Source organism: Peromyscus californicus, unplaced genomic scaffold (assembly GCF_007827085.1).
Source record: "Peromyscus californicus insignis strain IS unplaced genomic scaffold, ASM782708v3 Scaffold_17__1_contigs__length_78620276, whole genome shotgun sequence".
NCBI classification, from domain to species: domain Eukaryota; kingdom Metazoa; phylum Chordata; class Mammalia; order Rodentia; family Cricetidae; genus Peromyscus; species Peromyscus californicus.
The window spans coordinates 22,071,631-22,098,220 of record NW_026294469.1 but is presented as its reverse complement, the minus strand read 5'-3'; the positions used below and the strand labels follow the sequence as shown (position 1 = coordinate 22,098,220).

General features: G+C 53.8%; 1 protein-coding gene across 11 annotated transcripts in view; it reads right to left on the bottom strand.

Moving 5' to 3' along the window:
• Positions 1 to 1,604: 1,604 nt before the first annotated feature.
• Positions 1,605 to 26,590, bottom strand: part of Bin1 (bridging integrator 1) — a 63,409-nt gene continuing 38,423 nt past the window's right edge. Inside the window, exons 5-19 of one of the 11 annotated variants that reach the window (XM_052741792.1) lie at positions 26,388 to 26,483; positions 25,254 to 25,361; positions 24,501 to 24,593; positions 19,764 to 19,849; positions 19,548 to 19,623; positions 17,722 to 17,804; positions 14,446 to 14,593; positions 13,049 to 13,177; positions 9,647 to 9,754; positions 9,217 to 9,240; positions 7,716 to 7,823; positions 6,744 to 6,815; positions 6,381 to 6,491; positions 6,055 to 6,156; positions 1,605 to 2,207 (exon numbers count right to left, since the gene is read on the bottom strand). In XM_052741792.1, the coding sequence (XP_052597752.1) occupies positions 2,100 to 2,207; positions 6,055 to 6,156; positions 6,381 to 6,491; positions 6,744 to 6,815; positions 7,716 to 7,823; positions 9,217 to 9,240; positions 9,647 to 9,754; positions 13,049 to 13,177; positions 14,446 to 14,593; positions 17,722 to 17,804; positions 19,548 to 19,623; positions 19,764 to 19,849; positions 24,501 to 24,593; positions 25,254 to 25,361; positions 26,388 to 26,483 (1,452 nt within the window). In that variant the 3' untranslated portion in view covers positions 1,605 to 2,099. The remainder of the gene's footprint in view (positions 2,208 to 6,054; positions 6,157 to 6,380; positions 6,492 to 6,743; positions 6,816 to 7,715; positions 7,824 to 9,216; positions 9,241 to 9,646; positions 9,755 to 13,048; positions 13,178 to 14,445; positions 14,594 to 17,721; positions 17,805 to 19,547; positions 19,624 to 19,763; positions 19,850 to 24,500; positions 24,594 to 25,253; positions 25,362 to 26,387; positions 26,484 to 26,590) is intronic. The other 10 variants (XM_052741794.1, XM_052741795.1, XM_052741797.1 and 7 more) reach the window with 10 other exon arrangements.

Sequence of the window (26,590 nt, the reverse complement as noted above, 5' to 3'; positions counted from 1 at the left end):
TTGACCCACTTCTCTAGACCGGGTTAACTGAGCAGGAAGACTCACCCTCTGTGTGGTGACACCCTTCCACGAGCTGAGGTCCCAGACTGAACAGAGAACCCAAGCAGAGCACCAGCATCCCTCTTGCTTGGCATCCTGACTGTGGCTGTAATGTGACCAGACACTTCCGGCTCCTGCCACCATGCCTGCCCCGCCATGACAGACTGTAGCCCCTGGAATGTGTGCTAGGATACACCCTTCCTCAAGTTATTTTTATCAGGTGTTTTGTTGCAGAAACGGGACAAGTCACTAATGCAGGCTGCCTGGCTCTGACTCCCTCTGACAGGAACCTAGTGATACTGAGCTCCTAGGAACATGACCACCACCAGGTAGAGTGGGACAGGCCTATAGTTCCAGGACCAGAAGGCTGAGGCAGGAGGATCACAGTCATCCTGGGTTATATAAATAGATCCTGCCCAAAAAGAGATGGGGGGGGGAGTTGGAAGGGGTTTTGGGGGTGGGCATGGACAAGAAGCCCTCATGACATATCTTTAAATCTCGAAATATAGTGAAACCTAATACAAATACTTTCTAGTTGATAATGTTTTTAGTGAAAACATTTCAAAGTCTTCCACACCAAAGACCCTGGCTGCATACCCCCTGTAACAGCAATGGGCACCTGTATCTCAGGCTCAGATCTGGGCTCCAAACCCAAGGTCCCTAAGGGAAAGGAAGGAGGGAAAGCTACAGCTTCCTAGGCAGGTGACTAGAAACGAGTGTGTTCTACAGGTGTGTCCAACCTTCTGACTCCGGGGCAAGAAAGATATCTTCTACCAAGTTCACACCCAAGAACCATAAATTGAATTACCAAAAAAGTTTACCAAAAAAAAAAAATCTTATAATTTTAAGTAAGTTTCTAATATTTTTGTCAGGTCACATTCATAGCTATCCTGGGGTGTTAGCAGCCCACAGACTGCAGGGTGGGCACCCCTGCCCACAGTGTTACTTTGTAGCTGGCTCAAGGTGGAGCCCACAGCAAAGCAGCCCAGTCACCCATAGCAAGGCACAGGGACTTCATTCTGAAACCTAGCGGACCTTCTCTGGAGGCCAGGCTGTTTCTGCAGTCCCAGACACTGAACTTTCCCCAGCTGTTTGTAAGGCAAACATGTTTCCAGAGCCGTTTCCTCCAGAGAGACCATGGGGAGAGGCTGAGAGGGGCAACCATGGAGCTGGTTCACCTCCTACCCTGGCCCTTCCCAGGCGGACTCAGGCTCTCCATAGGGTCTGAGGTCCCATCACAGGCCATCATTGTCTCCTTAGGCCTCGGTGCGCTCATCCACTGTGTGCAGTCCCGGCATCCATCCGTCCACCCCCTAAATGCCGAGGTGTATTAAATAAGGTCACCTAGAACAGTTTCCAGGGTGTGTCGTGTCTGTCACTTGACCTCTAACCCACCACCAGTGGAAACCCCAGGAAGCATGTGCCCTGAGCCTAGCGGAGGTGGCATCCATGCAGAGTGTCCCACCCCCTGTACCTCGGGGACACTGGCAACCATAAAGGCCTCACTTGGCCTGGGTCCCACTCATACAACAGAGGCGAAGGAAGACACGTGCACTGTTCCTGGATGGTTTTGTCAGGTTTTGTTTGTTGTTTTGCTGCATTTTGAACACTAGGGCTTATTTTCAAACAGCACACGGATGGTCTGCAGAGCGGGACCAGGCTGGGCCAGTGTGCAGGCCCCACCCACGGCAGCTGCCAGAAGAGGATCCTAGCCCTGCCCGGGGGCGCGGCCAAGCGTCAGGCAGGTGTGGCGGTGGCTCTGCGCCCCCGGCCCGCCCTGAACATGCGGGCACCGGGAACTAACTAGGAGAACACAGCAGCTTCGGGAACACTGGAGAAGTCCACTGAACTGGGCCGGACGGCTCTTTGGAAAACCACCTCGTCTTTGGGGGAACATCTCTTGGCTTAGGTCTCCACTCCCCCATTTCCCGACACTTTTCAAGGGTTTCAAAACAAAAACAAACAGAAGAGAGAGGAAGAAAAAAACAAAGAAAAGGAAAGCACACATCTCTTGGGAAAAGGTGTTCACACACCAGAAGGCAGGAGGATGGCCGCCGCCGTCACTGCACCCGCTCCGTGAAATTCTCCGGGAAGACGCCCCGGCATTTCTCCAGCTCTTTGTGATCATTCCAGTCGCTCTCCTTCACTCCCATGAGCCAGCCTTCATCCTGCGGCCAACAGAGCACGGGTCACACACACGGGCTTACTCACAACACCCTCAGTACACTAAGACCCAAACAGACCGGAGAGGAGCCAGCCTGCCTGCGTGCTACTCTGAATCCTCTGTGCCTGGGCACTGCACTGGTCTAAGCCTCAACTATGTCCTCAGTACCAGGCCATCTGCCTGCAAATGCATCCCTCCTATAAGCCAGACCCTTCAGATACAGCCAAGGGCCAGAACAGGCCACACCCACAGCCAAGGGCCAGGACAGGCCACACCCACAGCCAAGGACCAGGACAGGCCACACCCACAGACAAGGACCAGGACAGGCCACACCCACAGACAAGGACCTGGACAGGCCACACCCACAGTCAAGGACCTGGACAGGCCACACCCACAGCCAAGGGCCAGGACAGGCCACACCCACAGCCAAGGACCAGAACAGGCCACACCCACAGCCAAGGACCTGGACAGGCCACACCCACAGTCAAGGACCTGGACAGGCCACACCCACAGTCAAGGGCCAGGACAGGCCACACCCACAGTCAAGGACCTGGACAGGCCACACCTACAGTCAAGGACCAGGACAGGCCACACCCACAGACAAGGACCTGGACAGGCCACACCCACAGACAAGGACCAGGACAGGCCACACCCACAGACAAGGACCAGGACAGGCCACACCCACAGACAAGGACCAGGACAGGCCACACCCACAGTCAAGGACCTGGACAGGCCACACCACAGACAAGGGCCAGGACAGGCCACACCCATAGACAAGGACCTGGACAGGCCACACCCACAGACAAGGACCTGGACAGGCCACACCCACAGACAAGGGCCAGGACAGGCCACACCCACAGACAAGGACCAGGACAGGCCACACCCACAGACAAGGACCAGGACAGGCCACACCCACAGACAAGGACCTGGACAGGCCACACCCACAGACAAGGGCCAGGACAGGCCACACCCACAGACAAGGACCAGGACAGGCCACACCCACAGACAAGGACCAGGACAGGCCACACCCACAGACAAGGACCAGGACAGGCCACACCCACAGACAAGGGCCAGGACAGGCCACACCCAGCTGTTGCCTGTCTCCTCTCATAGCTCCAAGTCTCTCACCTGTTCTGGGAAGGGGGCCTAAAGGAAGAAGAGCTGTAGGCCATGGCAAATGATAGCTCTCACACACCAACTACACCACTGTTCATCCACACAGTCCTTATCCAGTCCTCGGGACTCAAAACACCTGCCTCAGCCAGAAATACAAGCTGACAGAGTATCTCAGTCTAGTTGTGATGGCTGATGATCTGGGACACATCCTCTCTCCCCTCCCCTCCCTTTCTCTCCTCTCCCCTCCCTTCCCTTTCTCTCTTCTCCCCTCCCCTCCTCTCCCCTCCCCTCCCCTCCCCTCCTCTCCCCTCCTCTCCTCTCCCCTCCTCTCTTCTCACCTTCTTTTTCTCCCCCTCCTTCCAGCTGAAATTCCCTCCCAACTCCACTGCTTTATCAACTCCAAGAAACCTGGAGGGTCTTCTGACTCCTGTGTGTCTCTCTGGAACTGGGTTTCCCAAACCCTAACAACTTCCAAGAGGACCCCAGCTGTCCTCCACGTCCCCAGACATCTATAAATAGCCAGAAAGTTCTGGAAGTGATAGCAGTTAAAAGTTTCTAATCAGACCTTCTGGAGGTGGGGGGGGGGGGGGCGCTGAGAAAGTAAGATTACAAGTTCAAGGCCAGCCTGGACGACAGAGTGAATTCAAGGTCATCTTGGAACAATTTAGTGAGATCCCGACCCAAGGTTAAAAGCTGAAAGAGGGGGCTGGGGGTACAGTGCGGTGGTAGGGCATGCACGTGGCCCTTGATTCAATACAATACCCAGCACTGAAAAAGGAACGGGAGGCGGGTGAGACGGCTCCGTGGATAAAGGTGCTTGCCGCCAAGCCCAAAAACCTGAGTTGGGTCCCTGAATCCTACCTGGTGGAATGAGAGGAAAAAGAAAGATTCCTGTGAATTGTTCTCTGACCCCACTCATGGACCATGCCACATGTGCGCGCGTGCGCGCACCCACCCCTACACACACACACACACACACACACAGGCGTGCACACACACAAATAAATAAAATGTAACAAAAATTTAAAGCCTCTAGCAGATGTGCCCAACTTTAGATGCTGTGACAGCTGCTGCCATCTACAAAATCCATGCTTGAGAACTGTTCGGTTGAAAAACTAAAGGAACAAAAAACAATCCCATCCTATTAGGGATCGGGATATGGTTGAGTTGGCAGGGTGCCTGCCTGGCATTCACCAGCTTCCATCCCTGACACCACGTGAACAAGGCCTGGTGGTGCCTGTCAGCAATCCCAGAACTCTGGAGGCAAAGGCAGGAAGATCAGAACGTCAAGACCCTTCCAGGCCAGCCCAAGAGACCTGAGACCTTGTCTCAAAGCAAAACAAAAATATTTTAATAGGTTTACCATTTTATGTTGGGTTGCATTCCTAGCTGTCCCAGGGCACATGTGGCCCATGGGCTGGAGGTCAAACATGCCTGCTAGAAGGTCCCAAATGCATTCTGTGAAGCCCTTCCATTCCATCTTGCTTTTTCCTTCAACACTAAACTGCACTGGGGTTTTCTCTGCTGGTCCTCAATGTTGAAGTTACAGTGACTGTCCCAAAACTGAGCCATGCCTGGCAACTTCCTGGGTCTTTGCCATTTTATTCTATCATTATCTGCATTGCTCTAGCTCTCTGCATTTTATTGACTCTGTATATAACCCATCTCCACTCCTCCAATACCCATACACAACCTCCCTGCTGGCTGGTGGCCAGGGTTATTCTTCTCAAAGTCCCACCAGCTAAAAAAGACACATACACCCCGAAGTGGCCAGTAGATACTTCTGGCTTTAGAAGCAGCTGCAGATGGGGCTAGAGAAATAAATAGTTCAGATCGTAAAGTCCTTGCTACTCGAGCATAAGGATCTGAGTTCAGACCCCAGAATCTACATAAAAAGCCAGAAGAAAGGGGCATGTATTGAAATCCCAGCGCTGAAGGAGAGATGGGCTGACCCTATCTCAAAGATATAAGATGACTTCTGGGAACAAATAAGATTGTCTTCTACACGCCCCCGCCCCTACACACACACGAACACGGGTGCACAACACACACACACAAGCTGCTGCAGCAGATTCAAGCGTGGGCGCTCCCTGCAGCTCAGCCCACACCTACTTAGGGCAAGAGCCAGCCAAGGTGCTCCAGTATCTGCCTGGGTGCCACCAGCACCCCACGAAGGCTCATTATACCAGCAGTGGCACTGGGGCAGAGGAGTCAGCCACAAGTGAGAAGGGACATAGTACTCACTAGCCCAGATCCAACAGGGTGCCGCTATAACGTTGACTAGCATAAGGAAGTCGCAGCAGTGAGAAAGGTCTAGAAGACCAGCTAAGAACACAGAGTAGAGCCAGCCCAGAAGGCTGATGCGAGCCTAGGCTTCTGCCACTGTAGGCAGGAACAACCCTGCAGAAGGAAGGCAAGCCTCGTGGCCAAGAGCACGGACAAGAAAGAAATTCAGATGTTGAAAGTTGGCAGGGCAGCTGCAAGAAAGGAAGTGCAGTACAACAGGCTAAAAAGAGAGGCACAGACACAGAGGGGACCAATGGGAGGGGAAGACGGCCAGGGGCCAGGGAGAGCAACAGAAAAAAAGAGGAAAGAAAAGGGAGCCCCGCAGGTAAGGGCAGCCTAGCCGTGCCCGGCTACAGTGGGCCTCTGCTGCCCCCTACGGGCCATACCCAACACTGCAGCAGCAGCAGCAGCCCCGGAATTCCCATATTCCCACACCATGCCAGGCTCACCTGCTCCTCCGGGTTCTGGAAAGGGATCACCAGCACCACGTCGCCAGCTTTGAGTTGCAGCTCGTCAGTGTCAGTGGCCGTGTAATCGTGCTGGGCTTGCACCTGTTGGGGAAGCATGTCAGGGGGCTGCGTCCCCCACCCAGCCCACAAAGATGGAGGCTTTTCTTTGCGCTACTCTATCCGCCAGCTACAGCACGAAGGAGACTCAGAGACTACCTTACGAGGGAGCCACGGGGGCTCCTGGGCTAAGTGACTTAGCCTGGAAATGAGGGTGACCCCCGATGTACCTGGGACAAAGGATACCGGGTTAGCTAGCCGAAGCTCACCTTGAACATGAAGCCCGGGGGCAGGTCCAAGCGCCCAGCCCCACTGCTGCCCTCCACCGCACCATTCACAGTTGCTGAAAAGGTCTCCACCACCACAGCCGGAAGTGAGCTCTGCGGACAGGGGATGATGATGAGTCAGCAGCACCCACGGCAGTGTGGGGAAAGCCGGGGCCACGGGAGGGAAGGGGACGTGTTCATGTCCGGTGCCAAACTACTCTGCCCTGTGCTCTTCCAGGGAACTGTGGCCTGCACCGGCATGGGTGAGGAACACAGGGAAGCTGCAGAGAGGCAGAAGACAGACAACAGCACTGGACAGACAGACAACGGGGAAGAAAAAACAGGGCACGGTCCCTGCCGTCTTACTGAGGCTGCTTCACTGGCCGCTGTCTCCCCTGGCTCCTGGGCTCCACCCACCACCTCGGAGGCCTCTGCGGGCTGCAACATAAAATGTCAGCAAGGGATCAGACGCAGGGCAGGACGCCTTGTCCAGGACACACCATGGGAAGGCATCGTGCAAGCAGCGCGAGAGCCACCAGTAATGGCCTGCCTGGCCTAGAAACGCGTCTCACACAACCCAGCAGCGCCCTGCAGGACAGGCTGATCCCTGCACAGGAGGCGACTGGAAAGAAAATGCTGGCTGACACAGAGGTGACAAGAGGTGTAGAGAACAGTCTACACCTCAGTGAATGGCAGGCATACTATCATGAATGCTGGCCCCACCTCTGCCTCACAGGCCCTTCCCTCTAAATACCCAGCTTCCTCCTGCCCACTCTGCCAGCCACGCTGGCCCCTCACAGGTTAGCTGGAGCCTGCTGGATGGCCTGGACCTACCAAGCATGCTTAGAACACCAGGCAGCCCTTTTCCAGCCCTGGATGCTGCCTTCTCCGTGGGTACAGCATCAGAGCCAGGGCATTTACAGCAGACCATGGCCAAGGCTCCACCATGGGGTAACCTCTACCAACACTCAGACTCAGCCGCTTTTGAGCACTGGAACATAGTTAATCAACCTTTCTGCCCTCCACTTCCTCTAATATAACAAAGAAGAAAGTATCTGGTTGATAAGGTTATGATGAAGACAAGCCAAAAAAAATTCCAGGAAACGCCTGGAATAAGCTGTTAGTTCCTCTGAAACGTCCCTCTCTTCCCACTCCGAAGGGCTTCTCTGAAGTAAGAGAGTAGGGGAGGGTAGATGTGACATGAGCCATGATCACCCACCTTGGGCACCACCACCTAGCGACACCATCCCGGGACCTCCAAGTCTTGTCCTCTGGCTCTTTGTCCACGCTACACCCCAGAGATGGGAAGAAGCCAGATGGGAACAAGGGGGCACTTACTTGGGCAGGCCCTGGCTCGGCCGTCTGGCTGGGCCAGGACACAGCAAAGGTGCCCTCAGCAGAACTGGGCTCCCCGGAAGGCAGGATGCCAGCTTGAGTCTCTGTGGACTAGTGACAAGCCACCAAAATGGGGGAGGGGAGAGAAGGCCAGGGAGTGGGGGGAGGGGGCATATTGGACAAGGGCGGGAGACAAGAGAGGGTGGTCTTGAGTGGCCAGCATTAACAAGGGATGTGGCCCAGGGTAACAGCCTGGTCAGTTTTGTGGGGACAACTGCCTCCCATTGCTCTGGTCCTGCCGCTATCAAGAGGTCAGGCAAGTGTGACGCCACCACACAGCATAACATCTACCAAAATGGTCAGAATTACCCTGCCAGCCCACTCCAGCCTTATTTCTCTGGCAATTACAGAAAGCCTTGAGACTGTGTGTGTGTGCGTGCATGCGTGCGTGCGTGCGTGCGTGCGTGTGTGTGTTTCTGTGTATGTGTGCACATATGTGGCATATATGATCTTGTGTGTGGAGGCCAGAGGTTCATCTCTTATGTCTCTTCAGTCACTATATACTTGGCTTTTTTGAGACAGGGTCTCTCCCTGAACCTGGTGCTCACCATTTCAGCTAGGCTGGCTGGGCAGCAGTATCCAGTGATACACCCATCTCTACCTTCCAGTGCTGGGGTTACAAGCTTGCACCTCCACACCTGACATCTTTTCAAAAGATTTATTTATTATTTTTATTTACACGTATGTGTGTGTGTGTGTGTGTGCCCATATAACGGTCTATGTACCACATGTGTGCAGGGGCCTGCAGAGCCTAGAAGGCATCAGATCCCCTGGGACTAAAATTATTGACAGTTGTACACCACCTACTGTGGGTCCTAGGACTAGCAAGAGCAGTCAGTGCTCTTAACCACTGAGCCATCTCTCCAGCCCAATGCCTGGGATTTTTAACTGAGTATTAAGAATCAAACTCAGCTAGCACTTAACAGAATGAAACTCTTTTATAGAAACTTTTGAGCCCCCAGAGTCCTGGCTACTGTGTGGCCCAACAGCACCTGCCACACTGACTGGCCCTTGCTAGACTGTGTCCTGGAACCCAGGTTTTATTATAACCAGTTGCTAGGCACATTCCAAGTGTGAGTCTCTAAGTCTCTCGGAGACTCTAAATCCCCATGCCCAGGACTCCCAGCGGTGGGTCCCCAGAAAAACAGCTTCCTAATACTGCCTTGTAATCAGGACTCCTTGACAATTCTAGATGACCTACTGGCTACTTGTCAAGGTAAACACCAGCAAGACCTGAAATCTAACCAGTGTAAGACCCAGTCTTGAGTTACCAAGGAGCCCATTCCTGTGGTCCCGATGAAGGGATGGAGTCTTAGTGGCCCCCTGTGCATATGAGCACGGATGAGTGAGTGTGCCGTAGGCAGATGGGTGGAGGGGTGAGTGGGCCTTCGCCCATGAAGAAACAGCCCCCAGGGGTGTGGTGCGGAGCAAATGTGCAGCTTACCTCCCAGAGGTCCCATGGGATTGGCTTAGGGCAGCAGTAATGGGAAAAGCACACCGTCAGTACAGAGGTTAGAGACAGGGAAGCAAGCAGACCCGGGGACCCCACCCGCACCCCAACCCAGCAGGCTCCAAGCTGGTCTCTGAAGGCTTCGGTGCTCAGCTCTGGGAGGCCCACAGAGTGGCTAATGAAGGGGTAAGGTGCGGGAGTGACCAGAGGTTGTGGGACGTGTCCTGAGTGAGAGCAGCCCAGATAGCCCACATCCACTCTGCCCTACATCCAAAGGAGGAAAGAGGACCAGGGGCTGGGACACAGGGCAAAAGGCCCAGTGACCTGTCCCCTCACCCCCAAAGACTTGAGTCTATGGCTCACACAAGCACAAGGCCTGGTCCTGAGGCTGATGGGCCACGGGCCATGGGTGGGCACAACCAACCTGGCCAGAGGGTGTGGGTGCCTTCACAGGGCTTGCCACTGGCGGAAGGGGGTCGAAGTCCAGGTCTAGTAGACTGGCCTGCTCTGAGAAAGGCCCGGGGGCCTCAAACTTGGTAACAGCAGCAGAGGGAGAAAGCCGTTAGTAAGAGACTGAGCCGATGCCTTGTGCACACAGAGGAAAACCGATTCATACACCACACACACACATACACACACACACCACACACACACACAAGTACTGACCACAACTACACAAACTAGCACAGGCTCCAACCTCCATGAAGATACCTGACCCCCCACTAGGGTTATCCAACATCTGACCAGCTTTTTCCAGCAGCCAAGACCAGGTCACACTCATCTCCTCTCTGCCCTTTGCCCCCACAAGCTCACCGGACTTTGCCCCTGTGTATCGAGAGCAGCACAAGGCTGTGGCCTGGGCTGGACATGCCCACCTCAGTCTCCCAACCAAGAGGCCCTCATGTCGAAGAATTCATACTAGCACCCAGCCAAGCCACCCTCTGGAACACCCCAGCCTGCCATCCATCTCTATACATGCCTCAAGGGCATCTTCAGTGTGGGACCCCAATGTTAGGGAGCTTGGGGGTACCTGCATTACCACTATAGACCACACCTACAGATACCTCCAGATTCCCTTTTGGGGGACCTGGCTGCAGCCCAGCAGTATACATGCAGCTAGTACTCCACCAACAATATAAAGCTCCAATGAACCCCAGGCTAGCACATCATGGGAGGTGCCTCTCTCCAGACCCTTGAGGGAGACCCTTGAACAAGTCAGTAGCAGCTGACCAGGATAGGCTTCCAACACTGGGAGGGTGCTGGTCAGAGGGGCTGCAGTCCTGCGAGATCAGGCCAGAGACTTCTTATCTCCACTTGCTTTCAATGGGAGCCCAACTCAGAGCCTCTATTGTTCTGAGGACACTAAGAACCCACACAGCGGTGAGACTCCGGGACCCCTTTTAATTGGGCCAGGCCAAGTGGACCCACTTCCCAGAACGAGTAGCCTCAGGGTGACCCTTAGCTGACTTTCCTTCCAGTCCAGCCTTGTCTGAAAGCTGGGCTAGAGACATCACGTCCCCAAGACTTTGAGGTGCCTCCCACCCAGCATGAGGCAGGCACCTCTGTCACAAAGCCACCAACCTCACCCCTTCCACCCTTCTTAGAAGTCACCCAGGCCAAGACAGTAATACTCCTGAAGTACTGTCGGGGCGGTGGGGGCTGGGGGGGCACCATCAGGAAGTTGCTCATCTTCTCTCCGTCCTGCCTGTGGCAAACGACTCTTTCCCACACAAGACCAAGACACTGAATGGATGCGGAGTGCTCACCACATCACACCAAGCAGCCTGTTAGCACCAGCACCATGGACAACATGAGCCCACCCCCCACTCATGCCATACCGCCCAAAGTACTCTTCCACCCCGGCAGACTGGTAGCCCCGGTTCCCTGCAGATGGACATGAGCAGCAGCGAGCAAGGCATGCGATGACAGGGGAGGACAGGCACACATGGAGTCTGGTGGGCCATTCTCTGGCTCCCTCCGACACATGACCATGGTAAGCTCTACATCAGGTCCCTTCGCAGGTAAACGCAGGGGTGCATTTGAAAACCGAACTAGACAGGTATGAGTAAGTAGATACGCCATTGTAACACGAATTGCTAAATGGTCCTTTATATATATATATATATATATATATATATATATATATATATATATATATATATATATATATATATATATATTTAAAAAAAAAAAAAACTCGGAGCCAGAAATTGGGGGTAAATACTGAAAGGTCAGAAAGACAAAGGAACAAGCCACCTCTTAGCTCTAGGACTCCTAAAAAAAAGCCTGAAAAGCTTTCCTCAGCGGAAAGACTTTGGTTCCTGTCTCCTCACGCCTTATATACCTTTCTCCACCCTGCCATATTACTTCCTGGGGTTAAAGGCGTGTGTGCTTCCCAAGCAAAGGCATGAGATCTCAGGTGCTGAGATTAAAGGTGTGTGCCACCACTGCCTGGTTCTGTTTCTCTCCTAGACTGAGTCAACTTCATGTAGTCCAGGGTGGCTTTGAACTCACAGAGATCCAGATGGATCTCTGCTTCCCGAGAGCTAGGATTAAAGGTGTGTGCCACCACTGGCTGGCTTCTATGTTTAATCTAGTGGCTTGTTCTGTTCTCTGATCTTCAGGCAAATTTTATTAGGGTACACAATATATCACCACATGCTATCTCCACTTAGCATCTGCTAGCTCCCATGATATCCCATATCTCTCATCTTAAACGTATGCCGGTTACCTGCCTAGCAAGGCACAGGCATGCTCAGAAAGGGTAGGCCCCACAACAAGCTAGCCTGGAGATTTTCAGCACCGTTCCCACACTGCCTATTCCTACATGCCTCTGTACCACCCTCGTTTATAGAAGCGCTTGGCTCCACCACCTAGTCCTTCCATGGGAGCTGAAGGCCCACCCTCTCTAGGTTCCTGTTGCAGTGGCCACTGTTCTCCATGCCAAGTTGCCTCTTCCTCATTCCCACCCTCAGACCCTGTCTGCCTTCTCCAGCTATCTGGGTTATACAAACGATCCTGGGGAAGGTAGAGTCTAGAGACACACCTGGGTAGGGCTCTGACCAAGTCCCCCAGGGTCTAGACTAGCCACCTCCTCAAAAGTGAAGCCTTGCATGGAAGGCTAGGAGGCTTAAGGCCAGTTTGAAACAGGGAGCTGATCACCCCAGGCTGGTCTGACAGTGTGTCAGCCTACTCCAGTCTTAACAAGATGTTTTTCCACCACAAAAGGCACCTCTCTCTCTCTTTATCTCCATCTGAGGGTGGGCATTTCATGACACTTACAAACAGCAGCCCTGACAGGTAGGTCTCTGCACCTTGGTCATTACAGTATGCAGCAGGGCTCTGCTTGATGCTTACCACTGCCAGCCACCTGCCCCACTTAGTGAGTCTGGGTCTTATCCCTTCCGGCCTAGTCCTGATAGCTCTAACTTAAGCCATGTCTGCGAATCCTTCCCAGGCAAATGTCATCTGCACCAGGGAACGTCCCATGGCTGCCCAACCACTCCATGTCCCCATGATAGCATCAGTCACTGTGAGGTGACTGCCAAGCTGACCACCGCCACAAGAAACAGGGAAGATCTGTCACTATCACGTCCCTTTATCTAGCCATGGTGCATGCTCGGATGGGTAGGATGGATGATGGATGATGATGGAAGAGGGGAGATGCACAGATCAAAGATGGAGGCTCCAGCCCATCTCTCCAGCCAAATTCTTGACTCTCGAGAGAAGCTTAGAGTTCAGGGTGGAGGATGGAAGGCCATGCACGCTGTGAGAGAAAGAGTGAGGTAAGGGTCAAGAAGACGGGGCCGCGGTGGACACGGCTGACCTGGGAGGGGGTGGTCACGCTGATCTCGGGGACAAATGCGTCATCAAAAAGGCTGAGAATCTGCTCCTGCTTCATCTCCTTGGATGGGGTGTGTTTGGGAGGCGGAGGGACAGGTGGGCCTTTCCGGAGCTGTGGGCCAGCAAGGGGGGGAGCGTGGCAGGCATGGCAGGGCACGGCACGGGGAGACAGAGACAAAGCCATGGTTACGTTAGTCAGTCCTCACTCCCAGGCCACCGCGGAGAACAAACAAGTCATTGCTCCCCCAGACAGACACCAGGATGACAGGCCACCCCAGGGGAAGAGACCAAGACTGGAGGTCCAAAACCACTGTGCAAAAAGAAAGGAGAAAGGGGGAGGGGACAGAAGCAAAGGGGGTAAACAAAGGCAGAGCAAGTGGCCCAGCGGGTCTCACCCCCTGACACGTTCCCATAGGCCACTAAGTCTGCCCTACCTAACCAGGAGGGAACTTGAGTTAAAGGCCACCTCCCCTTCCCGTCTCTGCCCTCCCACAGACCTTACCTCCTCTTCCCTAGGCTGGGGCCACCCCAAAGGAGCTCCAGCTCTGGCTCAGGCTATCCGTACGGAAGCCAGCCCGAACTAGGCCCCCACAAGGACCACACATATGCAGACCAGGTGAAGGACTTGCCCTAACCTTGCCTTCTACCCATTTGCCCAGGGCAGTGAAAAAGACCCAGTGAACAGAAGTATGGCCAGCACTGGCCTGGGATCCTAGCTCACCAACGGCAGTACGCCGTTCAGGTGTGGGTTCTCAGAGCCAGTCTTGGACCCGCTGTCCTAATTTCCCATGAACAGGAGCAAGAGGACTCAATCCTTTCAATCCCACCTCACTGCTAGCTCCCGGGACCTCTGCAGGAACCCAGAGGGCGTGATGGAACAGGACAGGATGGAGACACCTGTCCCCTCTACCCCGCCCCCACCTTGCCTCACAGAGCCCACTCTCTTTCTGTTCCTTTGATGGTCCTGTGAGACCATCTAATAGGGTTCTTCTCTCAGTCCCTGCCAGAGAAAGGGCAAGACATCCTGAGCCTGGAGAGACACTGGATACTCAGGGGCTGGACAGCCAGAGCAACTATCTAGGAAGGAAGAGAGGTTAAGAGTCAAGGAAACAGGTCAGGGAGACGGGGCAGGGAAGGTGCTCACGTCTATGGATGGGAATGTTTACAAATACCATCGTCAAGTAGACCAGAGCCACTGAGAAAGTCTAGGTTCAGTGGAGCCCATGCAGACTGAGGTCAGAACCAGTCCTCCATGGAGCGGAGCCTCAGGCTCACACCCTGTTTGGCCCCAGGCTGGGGATGTTGGAGAAAGGGGAGGAGATAAAAGCAGAGGAAGAGAAGGAAAAACAGACAGGTCATGGAGACAACCGATATGCCTACCTGAGATGGGGATTTGGGGATGGTGGCCCCAGGTGAGGCCCCACTGGCCGGCTCTGGTTCGTGGTTCACTCTGATCTCAGGGGTAGCAGCAGGGGAGCCATCTGGAGGAGGTGACGGGCTCTTGTTCCCTTTCTCAGGTGCATTGTCACTGTAGAAGGACAAAAGAGAGTGATATCCGTAGGACAAAGTGCTAGAAGACACGGAGCAGTTTGTGAGCACCCTGTGGGTGTCCATGGGGAATTACATGTGTGTATTCGTGAACTCCGTGGACCCACAGGTGGAGCTGTGTATGTATGTGTGAGGCCCATGGATCCGCATGTAAAACTGTGTACATACGTGAGCCCCTGGGATCCACATATGGAGTTGTGTGCATGAGTGAACCTCATGGTCCTGTGTGCAAAACTGTGCATCCACATGTGAGCCCCATGGTCCTGTGTGTAAAACTGTGCAAGCACGTTGAGCCCCATGGATCCACATGTAAAAAGAAATTGTGTGCTGATCTGTGTCCGGTGGAACCCTTGTGAATCCCTTTCTGGAAATGAGCGCATGTAGAGGTTGGAAGTGAAAGGAACAGGGTATGCTCCTGTGTGGCTCATAAGGGGCTTGCCTTCGAATCAGGGGTGCACCAGTGAGGTCAAGTCTCTTCCCCATCTATGCCTAAATGCCCAATGTCCACAGCACAAGCAAGCCAAACATCCTAGAGGCAACGTGAGTCTCTCATCAGACAGTGGCCTGCCCACTCAGCCTATCCCTGACCGGCTCCACCGACCTCTGCACGACCTTCCCACCTGCCTCTTCCCATCTGCACAGATGTGACCACAGCCCAGGAGCCCTCGCTACCTCTACACTTTCCTTCCCACGGTTCCTGAACTTAGTGCACACCCTGGAGAAACGTCCCCAGGCAAGGCTGGCATGAACCAACACTGGTGGCTTCACTGCAGAGAAGTGGCAGTTGAGAGAGGGCAAAGTGAGCCGCAGGGTCCACTCGGGAACAAGAAGGGTCAGGGATATGCAGTGGGGCTCCTGGACAGGCAGGGGCAGGGGATCCATTGGTGTTTTCAAACCGCAGCGGGTACCAGCCACCACACGTCTACTTAATTGAAATAAATTAGCATTACCATCTCAGCTTCCAGGATCACAATGGACACATTTCAGCTGCTCAAGAGCCACTTGAAACAATCAGCTATGGTGTGGACACATGAAGATCTAGACATTCCAGAAGGAACACTAGACTGGTACCCCAGATGCCTGGGCTGAGGCGGCCTTGTTTTATGGGGGTGCACTTGCCTCCCTAAAGAATACATAACAGGCCAGGCAGCGGTGGTGCACGCCTTTAATCCCAGCACTCGGAAGGCGGAGGCAGGTGGATCTCTGTGAGTTCGAGGCCAGCCTGGTCTGCAGAGTGAGATCCAGGACAGGCACCAAAACTACACAGGGAAACCCTGTCTCGAAAAACCAAAAAAACAAAACAATGTAGAATACAGTGTACAGGGGGATGTCTTTAACTGTGTGGCTCCTTGTCCCTACTCAGTACCTTTTCCACCTGTGCCGGTGACCAGCATCAGTCCAGGGCTGGACTCTAGGGTGTGCACTACACTAACCCTCAACCCCCCTGCCCTGCATCTCCTACCTCCCTGGTATCCCAGGCCCTCCATCCCCTCCTGACACATGTCCCCAAGCAACAGGACACACGGGCAGGTTAGGGGTTAGTGGGCCCCGCAGCAGGGCACAGGTCACAAGGCGCATGCGCAGTCAGGGCGGGGGACCCAGAGGCCCATGGCACTGCACTCAACGGGGGTACCTGTTCTTCTTTCTGCGCAGCCGTGAGAACAGTTTAGTTTTCTTTCTGCGGGGATGGTGGGGGGTGGATGCTTCATTTGGAGGAGCCATGGGAACTAGGCCTTCCTCCTCCACCTTCTCCCTCGTTTCTGCTCAGGGGCCTCTGAGAAATGGCCTGTCCTCTACCTGCCCCACCTGACCTTAGTCTGGCCCATTCAACCCATCTCTGACCTTTCAGCCTGTTCTAGACCTTCCCACACTGCCCTCAGCCTGCCCCTGAACTCTGCCTGTTCTCAACCTTCCTCTCTCTGCCCCTCCCCCAGGAGGTCCCCCCTACCCTCAGCCTGCCCCTGATGCCTGCTGCCTTCACCTCCATCTCTCCTAGCCTCCCCTCCCAGGACTTGCCCCCGCCCTCCATCTGCGCCCCATGCTCCTCCCGTCTGTCCTGTGTCCCTGCCTGGCCAAGTGCAGTTGCTGACAGATCCTGGAAGGCTACAGGACGCCAGGGTGGGACACAGATGGGCAACCTTAGTGGTGAGTGTGGACAAGAACCTGCTCACCCAGCCTGGGCCCCACAATCTTTCCAACTGGATAAGGTCTTTCTAAAGTGACTACAGACTCATATCTACCCTCCTTCCCCCCTCCTCCCCTCCCCCATGCTCCCCAGGACACCTGCAGACTCCTCTCTGTCAACTGCATGTTTTATTTTCAGGGGGAGAGAGAGGAATAAGACTGTTCGCTGAAATGCTCCGAAGTTCTGGGCAGCGGATCAGTTACCCAAGAATCAGAGACCTTGCAGGCACGTGGGTTGATGCTTACAGTGTGGTCTACATGGTGTGCAGTTTGCACTCACTCAAACTTACACAAACATACACGATCAATACCCCTCACCTCCCTCTCTCCTTCGCCCCCACCTCTCTCTCTCTCTCTCTCTCTCTCTCTCTCTCTCTCTCTCTCTCTCTCTCTCTCTCTCTCTCTCTCTCTCACACACACACACACACACACACACACACACACACACACACACACACACACGAAGGAATGCAATACCAGACTCCAGGTTGTCTCTGCTGCCTCCCCTCTTCCTCAGGGGACAGGATCCCCTAGCAGCTGCCCGGGAAAGTCAGCAAAGGACAAAGCACCAAGGCACTGCCTCCATCCTTGGCCCTCACCTTGAGCAGGAGACAGGAAGGCTGGTCCACGAGGAACCACAGCCTTCGGTCAACAACCAAGCCCTGTCTCCACCCTGTCCTCTACTCTACAAAGGCCCCGGGGTCTGCAGGCTCCCTAGCCAACATTCCTTCCTCCACAGAACAGGACTACAGGAGCCGCTTCCTGATGCCAGGAGGCAGGGCTGGGAAGGTTCCTAGAGGCCCAGGGTCGAACCCGTGGGGACCAAGGAGGACAAGCGAGAGAGTCTCAGGAAGAGGCTGCCCCTGTAGTGCTGGCATCAAGTCTCAGGGCCCCACGGACCTCACCCTCCCTGCCTTCACCCACCTGGGCTGGGCCTTCACTGTGAAGGTGTTGCTCCCATGCTGCTTCTCTAGGCTGACCAGGACGTCATTGAGGTTCTGGTTGAGCTGTGGGAGGAAGAGGGAACAGAAGTAGGCTCAGACAATCGCACCTTCTGCAGGAATTCCTTCATCCTCGCTGCGGCCCCTGCCTCTACCAGGAGCAAGCTCCTCTGCCCCCATCAACGGAAGAGAAAACCAGCACCATGAACCCCAGACAACTGACAGCCCGGAAATCAGGGGACACAAGCTGTATTGCTGACGGCTACCATTTCTGAGGGCCACCTTTTCTCTCTGGCTCTTTAAACGGATATCCCAAATGCCATACAGGAGTCTACTGTTTCATTTTTCCCCAGCTGGGGAAAAGGAGAGCGCTCGTCTAACGTTGACTGAACCAAAGGCTTTGCATGTGGTAGGCAAATGTTCTACTACCAGGCCACAGCCTCAGCTCTTTGTCCATTTTAGCTTGAGAAAAGGTCTCTCTAAGTCGCCCAGGCCTCAACCTTCCAATTTTCTTACCTAGTCTTCCTACTTGCTGGATTTCAAACACAAGGCACTTAAACATTCTATTTCTTGCGCCGGACGGTGGTGGCGCACGCCTTTAATCCCAGCACTCGGGAGGCAGAGCCAGGCGGATCTCTGTGAGTTCGAGGCCAGCCTGGACTACCAAGTGAGTTCCAGGAAAGGCGCAAAGCTACACAGAGAAACCCTGTCTCGAAAAACCAAAAAAAAAAAAAAAAAAAAAAAAAAAAAAAAAAAAAAATTCTGTTTCTTAAAACTCATTTCTGCAGATTGCAGATTTAATGTTTGTTAATCCTAGTTATTAAAGTCATCTTGCCAAGAAGCTTCTAAACTATCCTACTTACTACTTCCATAAATTCCTCCAAAAGGTAAGAGGTTTGTCCCACACAGACCGTGGTTCTCATCACTGATATCATTTCTCTTTTTGCTCTGGCCACTAGGAAGGGATTAAATTTTTCTCCTACTTACACATAATTCTGCCTTCTGTGCCTTGGACTAACTTTGCAGAAAGGTTTTGATTTTTTTTTTTCCACTGGGGACAATTCTGTAGAGTCGATTCTCTCCTTCCACCATGATTTCAGTTCCAGGGACTACACTCAGGTAACCAACCAGGCCTGTGTGATAAGCACCTTCGCCCCCTGAGCCATCTCACCAGTCCTAACTGTTGTATGCTTTGCCTCGAGTCTTTTAGGAGGAGAAGGAAAAACGGGAAGAAAAGAGGGGCCTTCAACAGTAGGGCTGTGTTCAGGAACAGGCCCCAAACCAGCTGGTCCTCTTCAGCCCCCTAACCTGGGGTCCACCTTCATCACTTCATCCCTCTGGGTCCAAGAGACAAAGTCAAAACAGCCACCAGGAGGGGGGAGAGTCACAGCAGGTGTCTCCAACGGGCGGGTGACACAGCTTCCATTCTACTGAAGCACAGAAGTGTGAGCTGACCACGCCCCCTCTGCCACATTCAGGGAGAGAAGCAGCCCATTTCACTAGCTCAAGAAACACAGGAGACTTTTCTTATTATAAAATTTTCTGGTCACTTATTTATTGTTTTCCTACAGGTGGAGGAAAATATCCATCGCCGCTTCTAGCCCTGAGCTCTCAGAGTTGCCTGAGAAGATGATTATAGTTAGAGATGGGGCTGATCACATTTCAGCAACGTCGGTCCAGGCAAGAAGAAGAGGACGGGGTATGGCAGGCTGGGGCTGGACTGGACCACCCACAGCCGTCCTCGGAATGCCCAAGCTCCCCATCCCTGCCTCTGACCGACCCCCTTGCGCTGCAGATCACCCGGCCTACCTTACTCATCTCTTTATGGAAGTTTTCCTCCAGGCCTGCGATGCTCTGGAACGTGTTCACATAAAAACCTACACGGCTGCCGGAGGGAGAGGAGGTGATATGGTGAAAACCACATGTGACTGCAGGCTGCATCCTCAGAGACGCAGAGCCCTGGAGCGGGCAGGTGGACACAGGGCCAGGCTGGCCGCCAGGTATATGGACCCCTCCTGACTTCACCTGTTCCACAGGGATGGCAGCTCCTCCTGCAGATCCACATTCATCTCCTCGAACACCTTCTGGGCTTTGATGAGCTCCTCCTCTGCCTGGGATGGAGAGGCAGTGGGGTATGTCAGCCTCTGTCTGGAATTCTGCCCTGGGGAGCTGAGGCCGACCTACCCCCAATCGCTGGTACCCTCGCCTGCCTGGTTGCAGGCTCCAGAACCTGAAGAGGGTAGACACTAGACCAGATGTGGATACCCACCCAGAACCTCCCACTGGAGACCTAGGGGCTCCTACAGCTAGGCCTAAGGGGAGACTCTGGGAATGAGAGAGCTGAGCTGCCATTAAAAGAGGAGGCTTTAGAGGGAAGATAGATCAATAAGAAGGCTGGAGACGGGGACTGGAGAGATGGTTCAGTTGGTAAAATACTTTCAGGATAAGTAGAAGGACCCGAGCTTGATCCCCAGCACCCACATAAAAAGCCCGATGTGGTAGAACACATTTGAAATCCCAGTTCTGGGGAGGTGCACCTGGGAAGATCCCTGGAGCTCACTGGCTAGCAGCTGAACTGAACCAATGTGCCTCGGGTCCCAGTGAGAGATCCTGTCTCAAAATATTACTGTGGACAACTTCTCAGGGACAGTACAGGAACTTGATCCCTAGCCGAAACACACATACACAGAGGGGCGCGGGGGTTGGAAGGAAACAACCTAGAGAGCTGGAGCACAGAGGCAGACCCCAGACTCAACAGAACCCTGCCTGCATTAACTCCCTTGAGCCAAGTGTCAGCCCTGAGACTCAGCTAGTGCCTTACTGATTTTGATGACCCCTCCCGATGGTTCCTGCTTGCTTTCTTAGGGCCAGAGCCCACTAGGCTTTCGTTTCCAGCTTCTCTTTACTTTCCTGGGGAAGGTTCCCCCCCCATACAAATCCCTGTCCTATGACCTGTCCAACTAGAGACCAGTGGCAACGGCTCAGTATCTCTACGAGGGGCAACTGAATTAGGCAGGGAGGAGGGAGCTGGGCTGAGGTGCTCATGCCCAGTACCCATGACTCTCCCTACACCTCTTATTCTACAGAGGGCTCACATCCAGCAAGCAGTGGCACTAGACCCCAGCACCAGGTGGAGCTGTGAGTCACCCAGACAGGGCTAATAAGAGTGACCCAGATTCAGGTCTGACTCACAGCCCTGGCGCCTCATATTCTAAGACTGGTGTGGGACCACAGCTGGCCAGAATACCACTCAGACAAAAATCACACTTTTTTTCCCCCTCCAGGTGACTCCACCCAGCTAAGGTACATCAGAACCAGCCCGCTGAGCACCCAGCCCCAGTGTACCCCAAGCTGGAGCCTTGGATGGAATAAGAGAAGGGGCCTCCAGGGCTTCCGATTACCATACACTCCAGATAACACATGGGCTCCTGAGTGTATGGCATGAGAATCTAATTAAAAACAGAGGGAACAACCCTTAAAAGCGAGGCTGGGAAGACAGCTGAGGAAATTCGGTGCTTGCTGTTCATGCATAAGGACTTCAGTCTGATCCCTTAGGACCCACTTTAAATTTAGGGGCAGGAGGCAGAGAGATGGCTTAGCGGTTAGGTTAAAGGGTGCTTCCTGCCCATCCAGAGGACCCAGATTCAGTTCCAGCACCCACACCAGGAAGGTCACAACCCATGTTAATTCCATTTCCAGGTGATCTGACTCCCTCTTCTAGCCTCTGAGGGTATGCGCGCACGTGCGCACACACACACACACACACACACACACACAAGCACTCTAAACAGGAGCCCAACAGCCTGAGTTCAATCCCTGAAGCCCATGGAAGGATGGAAGGAAAAGGAACCAGCACCACAATTGTTCTCCGACCTCCACATATGCACGCCCACATTTAAAAAAAATTAATTAAAAAAATATATAAGGTAGATGGTGCCTATCCTGGATGGTTTTTTGTTTTGTTTTGTTTTGTTTTGGGGGGGTTGTTTTGTTGTTTTTGTTGTTGTTGTTTTTGAGACAGGGTTTCTCTGTGTAGCTTTGCGCCTTTCCTGAAACTCACTCTGTCGTCCAGGCTGGCCTCGAACTCACAGAGATCCACCTGCCTCTGCCTCTCGAGTGCTGGGATTAAAGGCGTGCGCCACTACTGCCCAGCTTCCTGGATAGTTTTGTGTCAACTTGACACAAGCTAGTCATTTGAGAGAAGGGAGCCTCAACTGAGAAAAGGCTTCTGTAAGATGTAGCTGTAGGCAAGGCCCGTAGGGCAGTTTCTTAATTAGCAACGGATGGGGGGGAGGGCCCAGACCACTGTGGGTAGGGCCGTTCATGGACTGGCAGTCCTGGGTTCTATAAGAAAGCAGGCTGAGCAAGCCATGAGAAGCAAGATAGTCAGCAGCACCCCTCTGCATCAGCTCCTGCCTCCAGGTTCCTGCCTTGTTTGAGTTCCTGTCCTGACCTCCTTCAATGAGGAACAGTGATGTCGAAGTGTTACCCAAATACACCCTCTCCTCCCCAAGTTGCTGTTTCATCACAGCAATAGAGACCATAACTAAGACAGTGCCTGAGGACACTTGACGTTGTCCTCTGACCAACACACACACACACACACACACACACACACACACACACACACACACACACGAGAAGGGAGGAAATGTCTGTCTAAACACAAATAATTCCCTTGGGACGGGTCAGATCAGAGCTGGGAGACTCTCAGCACACAGGTCCGGTGCCCCAGCAACACTGCACAGAACAAGGACAGGTCCACTTTAAATCTCCCGAAGTCAGGGCCTGAGTCCTTTGATAGGTGCCTCATATCCTGGCCTTCTAGGAAGCACTCGGAAAGCAGCTATACTCACTATACCACGAACACCACACGTTAGGAAGCTCTTAGGAACGACAGGGCAGGAGAGAGCTGTGGGTAGTCCAGGAGGCCTTGCAGCCCCCGTGCCCTTCTCCATTCTAAAAGCAAGCCGCTGACTAGAGAGACCGGACCAGTCTTGCAGGCTTGCCCAAGAGGCTGGAGCATATCTGGAGAGCTCCCAGGACCAATCAGGGCCATACGAAGCCAGTCAGTTCTACAAGCTCAGTTGGCAGAGGACACGGTCTCCCAAAGTCAAGTCCACCCTCAGGGCAGGTTAGGGTCCCAAGTTCAAGTTCACAGTCAGCCAGCTGCCCACGGGTGACAAGGGCAACTCCACAGCTGCTCCAGTTTCCCAGGTAACATTAGGAGAGGAGGGACCAAAAAGAGAGAGAAGTTACTTGGGAAAAAATGAACCATCTACAGGCCAGCATTTGAAAAGGTGACCCTGTGCCTCAGTCTCCCCTGCTGCTCCCCTACAGTGAATTGAGGACCCTCCCAAGCAGGATTCCCCACACACACATGTCTCAGGAGCCCTAAAGCATCAGGCAGACCCCATCCCAGGCCCTAGGGCACCCCAGGGGCCTCTCCAACTCATTCAAAGTACTCCACCTTGTCGGGAAGGAACACACATAAACCTGGCTTCAGCTCTATCCCCTATCCCCTCTCAGCCCATATGCCTCCTGATACTCCTCCAGCTCTACCTCCCGAGACTGCTTGACTGTTTTCCAAACCTGTAAGCCCGTGCCCACAGGCTCTGAGTGATCAGTCACCTTGATCCTAACCTTGGTGCTCCCAAAGTTAGCCCTAAGCCTAGGCCTTCAAGAAATTAGGCAGTGGGCCAGGTCAGAAAGTAGGCAGTTAGCCATGTCAGGTTGGAGCTCCCTCCTTCCCCTTCCTGAGCATTTGATATGTGTGCTTGGAGATGATGAAAGCAGGAGGTGGCCCAGAAAAAATGGGGCACCATCCAGGAGAAATCCGACCTCTTCCTGGGTCAAGTCTCAGCTACCTGCCTCATCCCCACTATAAAGGGTTTCCTGAGTCTCAGCATGGTGGGAAGGTGAATAAAAAAATGTGGTCCACCTCTCTTGGTCTACCTGCCTTTCCTCCAGCAGACCCCAACCAAACTTTAGTCAGTTCAGGTTCAGGACACCAAGAGGACTGTAGGATCCACTGGCAGGGTAGTGGTATGGCCCAGAGTCCAATAGAAACTCCCTTAAAACCTTTCTCTTGCATGTAACCTCCAAAGGATGACCCTTCCGGACCCAGGTCTCCCTGATAGGTTTCGCATCCCAGCCAGAACACAGAGGCCTCCTGGAGTCTCCTCCAATGGCCAGGTCCAGAGTCCTCTGTAGCAAGGACCATCTACATGGAGTTCAGGCCAACCACCAGGTTAACCACTCCAGGGCTCGAGTTAAACACCCCAATCAGCTACAACCAGCTGTGGGATCCTGGGAGTAAGAGCGCCTCTGGGGACAGACATGTCTCCTCAGAATATCCAGAATAACTTTGGAGCTCCAAACAGCTCAAGGAACAGAGTCGGAGTCCCCAAAGAAGGCAGAAACTCAAACGTATTCCTGGTTGGGGCAGTACCGGATGTCAGTCATCTGAAGAAAGCATAGACCTGGGTGGGTGCCCAGGTCAGCCACAACTCCTAGGCCCCAATCTGCCAGGACACCTCGTCAGCAGTCGCTTCTAAAATAGGAGTCTCAGAGGCATCTGAAAGGCCCACCTCATCCCACCCTGTGCCACAGGCCTCCAGCCCAGATTCCAAACCCCAGAAAGAAGATAAGCCCCCCCCCCCACAACCCAGGGAGGCTTGCAGAGGCTGGGCAGAGAGACACCCAGGAGAGGACAACAGACCAGAAGGCGCCAGCACGTGCAAGGTTAGAAGCCAGTATCACCTGATTTCGGAGCAGGTTAGTTTGAGCTACAAGATGAGCCTGTAGTTTGCCTTGGCACCACTGGGGGGCGGCTTTCTCAAGCAGCGAGACAGGCTGGGGGCAGGGAGGAAGGGAAGGAGAGGTCAAGGCAAAGGAGAATGGAGAGACAGGAGGGAGGTGGGAGAAAAAAAAAAAAAAACAGAGACATAGATAATTAAACACCAAGCCCACAATCCCACACAGAGACAGGCAAGCCAGCCCCCATCCAGGGGCCAGCCTTCCCAACCCCCACAGCTGAGAAAATAAGGGGAATTCCCCCCACCCACCCCACCCCCCGCCCAAGGAGGCATGGAAAGGGGGGGTTGAACCGTAACTCCAAAACCATGATAAGAGGAATAAGCAGGGTAGAGGGGTTCAGCACACAGGGCTGTGCCACCCACCCACTCACCACAGGACTATGAGACCAGCCCTGCCTGTGACCAGCCCACAGGCTTGTTCCAGCAAGACAGGGTCACATCGGATCTCATGACAGAATTCCACTCGGTGCATTAGCACCATGCCAGGGAAACCCAAGCTGGGTCTATTCTCATTCTGGAAAACTGCCTCAGAGCGGGGCAAAAGGGCAGAAAGAGGCCAGCAGCAGCCCCCACCCGCCTGCCTAGGCACCCACAGGGTCTTCTACTGTCTAGCTTTGGGCTCAGCACCATCCCCACCCACAGCTGGGAACCTTGGACTAACCTCTCTCTGATTACCTGCCCCCGCCCCAGCCCTTACCTTGGCAATTTTGGCTTCATCCTTCTTTTTGGCAGTTTGAAGAGACTCGTAGTGATGCCGGGCACTGTCATAGTCCACCAGCTTCCGCCCCCGCTTGGCAATGCGTGACTAGGGAGCAGAAAGAGGAGGGCCCAATGGGGCTCAAACATGCCCAGGCTGGGCCCAGAGAAAGTAGGCAGGGTAAACAGCAGCAGGCCTGAAGTAGACCCCAATCGGGCAACAGAGCCTCCTGCAGGCAGAAAGCTCACTCGGCAGGACACCCAGCCCTCTCTGTGGCACCCACTGTCCTGGCAGCAGGCACTCATGGGTCAGAACCCCCCAGCCAGTGTCCTGTGAGCCAAACCTCCTCCTCAACCAGGCTTGGGATCTTTAGAGACACTTCTCAGGCCCCAGATCTTCTCCTGAACCACTCCATCAGTGGCTTTATATATCTGCACTGGAGCATATAAGGGAATTCCCTCCTAACCCTCCTAGGCTCCTCGGACGCCTGAGCCTCTATGGACACAGCACCTAGGGGCTCAGTAGCACTGGTGGAGACTTTAGCATACAAGGCTCCAAGCATATATTCAGTTCCAGCAGAAGCAACCTGGTTTCTGAACATTCAATAATATAAACACACACATACACAGTTAACAGGCAACACACCCCCTACCAAATACACAGCGTAAATACAGGGACCTTTGGTTTGAATATGCTTGGGTCTTACACACATCCTCACACCTAAGGTCCTGCCTGAGGCTATGTAAGAGGTAACAATGACTGGGGAGAGAAAATGCTCTGGGTTGCCACACTGCCTGCAAGTTGTACTGGGAGCTCCAGGGACGTAGCTTTGTAAGTTGTCACTTATGGTAGGGTAAGCATAACCCCAAGAGACTCATCTAGACTTGGGTAAAATAATTTCTTTGTTGTATCCTCAGTGGCCTATATCTCCCCCAGGAAGTCACACAAGCCAGCCGGGGGACGGTCACAGAGACACCGGTCCTGAAGAGACAATCTGCCAGGCTAAGCAGATACCTAGCCACAGGCCAGTCACCTCCCACCTGAGCCAGCCCTGCACTGTAGGCCTCTCCCAGATTCCAGCTCCTTCCACGAGATCCAAGCCAAAGCAAGACAATGGGCCAAGAGGTCCGTTACCTTGATGTCAGGGAACTGGCCCAGGTAGGTGTCCATGGTCAGCAGAGCCTGATCCACCAGCTTCTGGTGGTAATCCATCCACAGCAGGTCATTGTTCTGAAACACAGGACCAAGAGTGCTTCGGAGAGCTAAGCCACAAAGTCCTCAGCTCTTGTCCCAGAGTCCATCACCTCAAAGCTCTGTGGACTCTCAGAGCCTTGGTT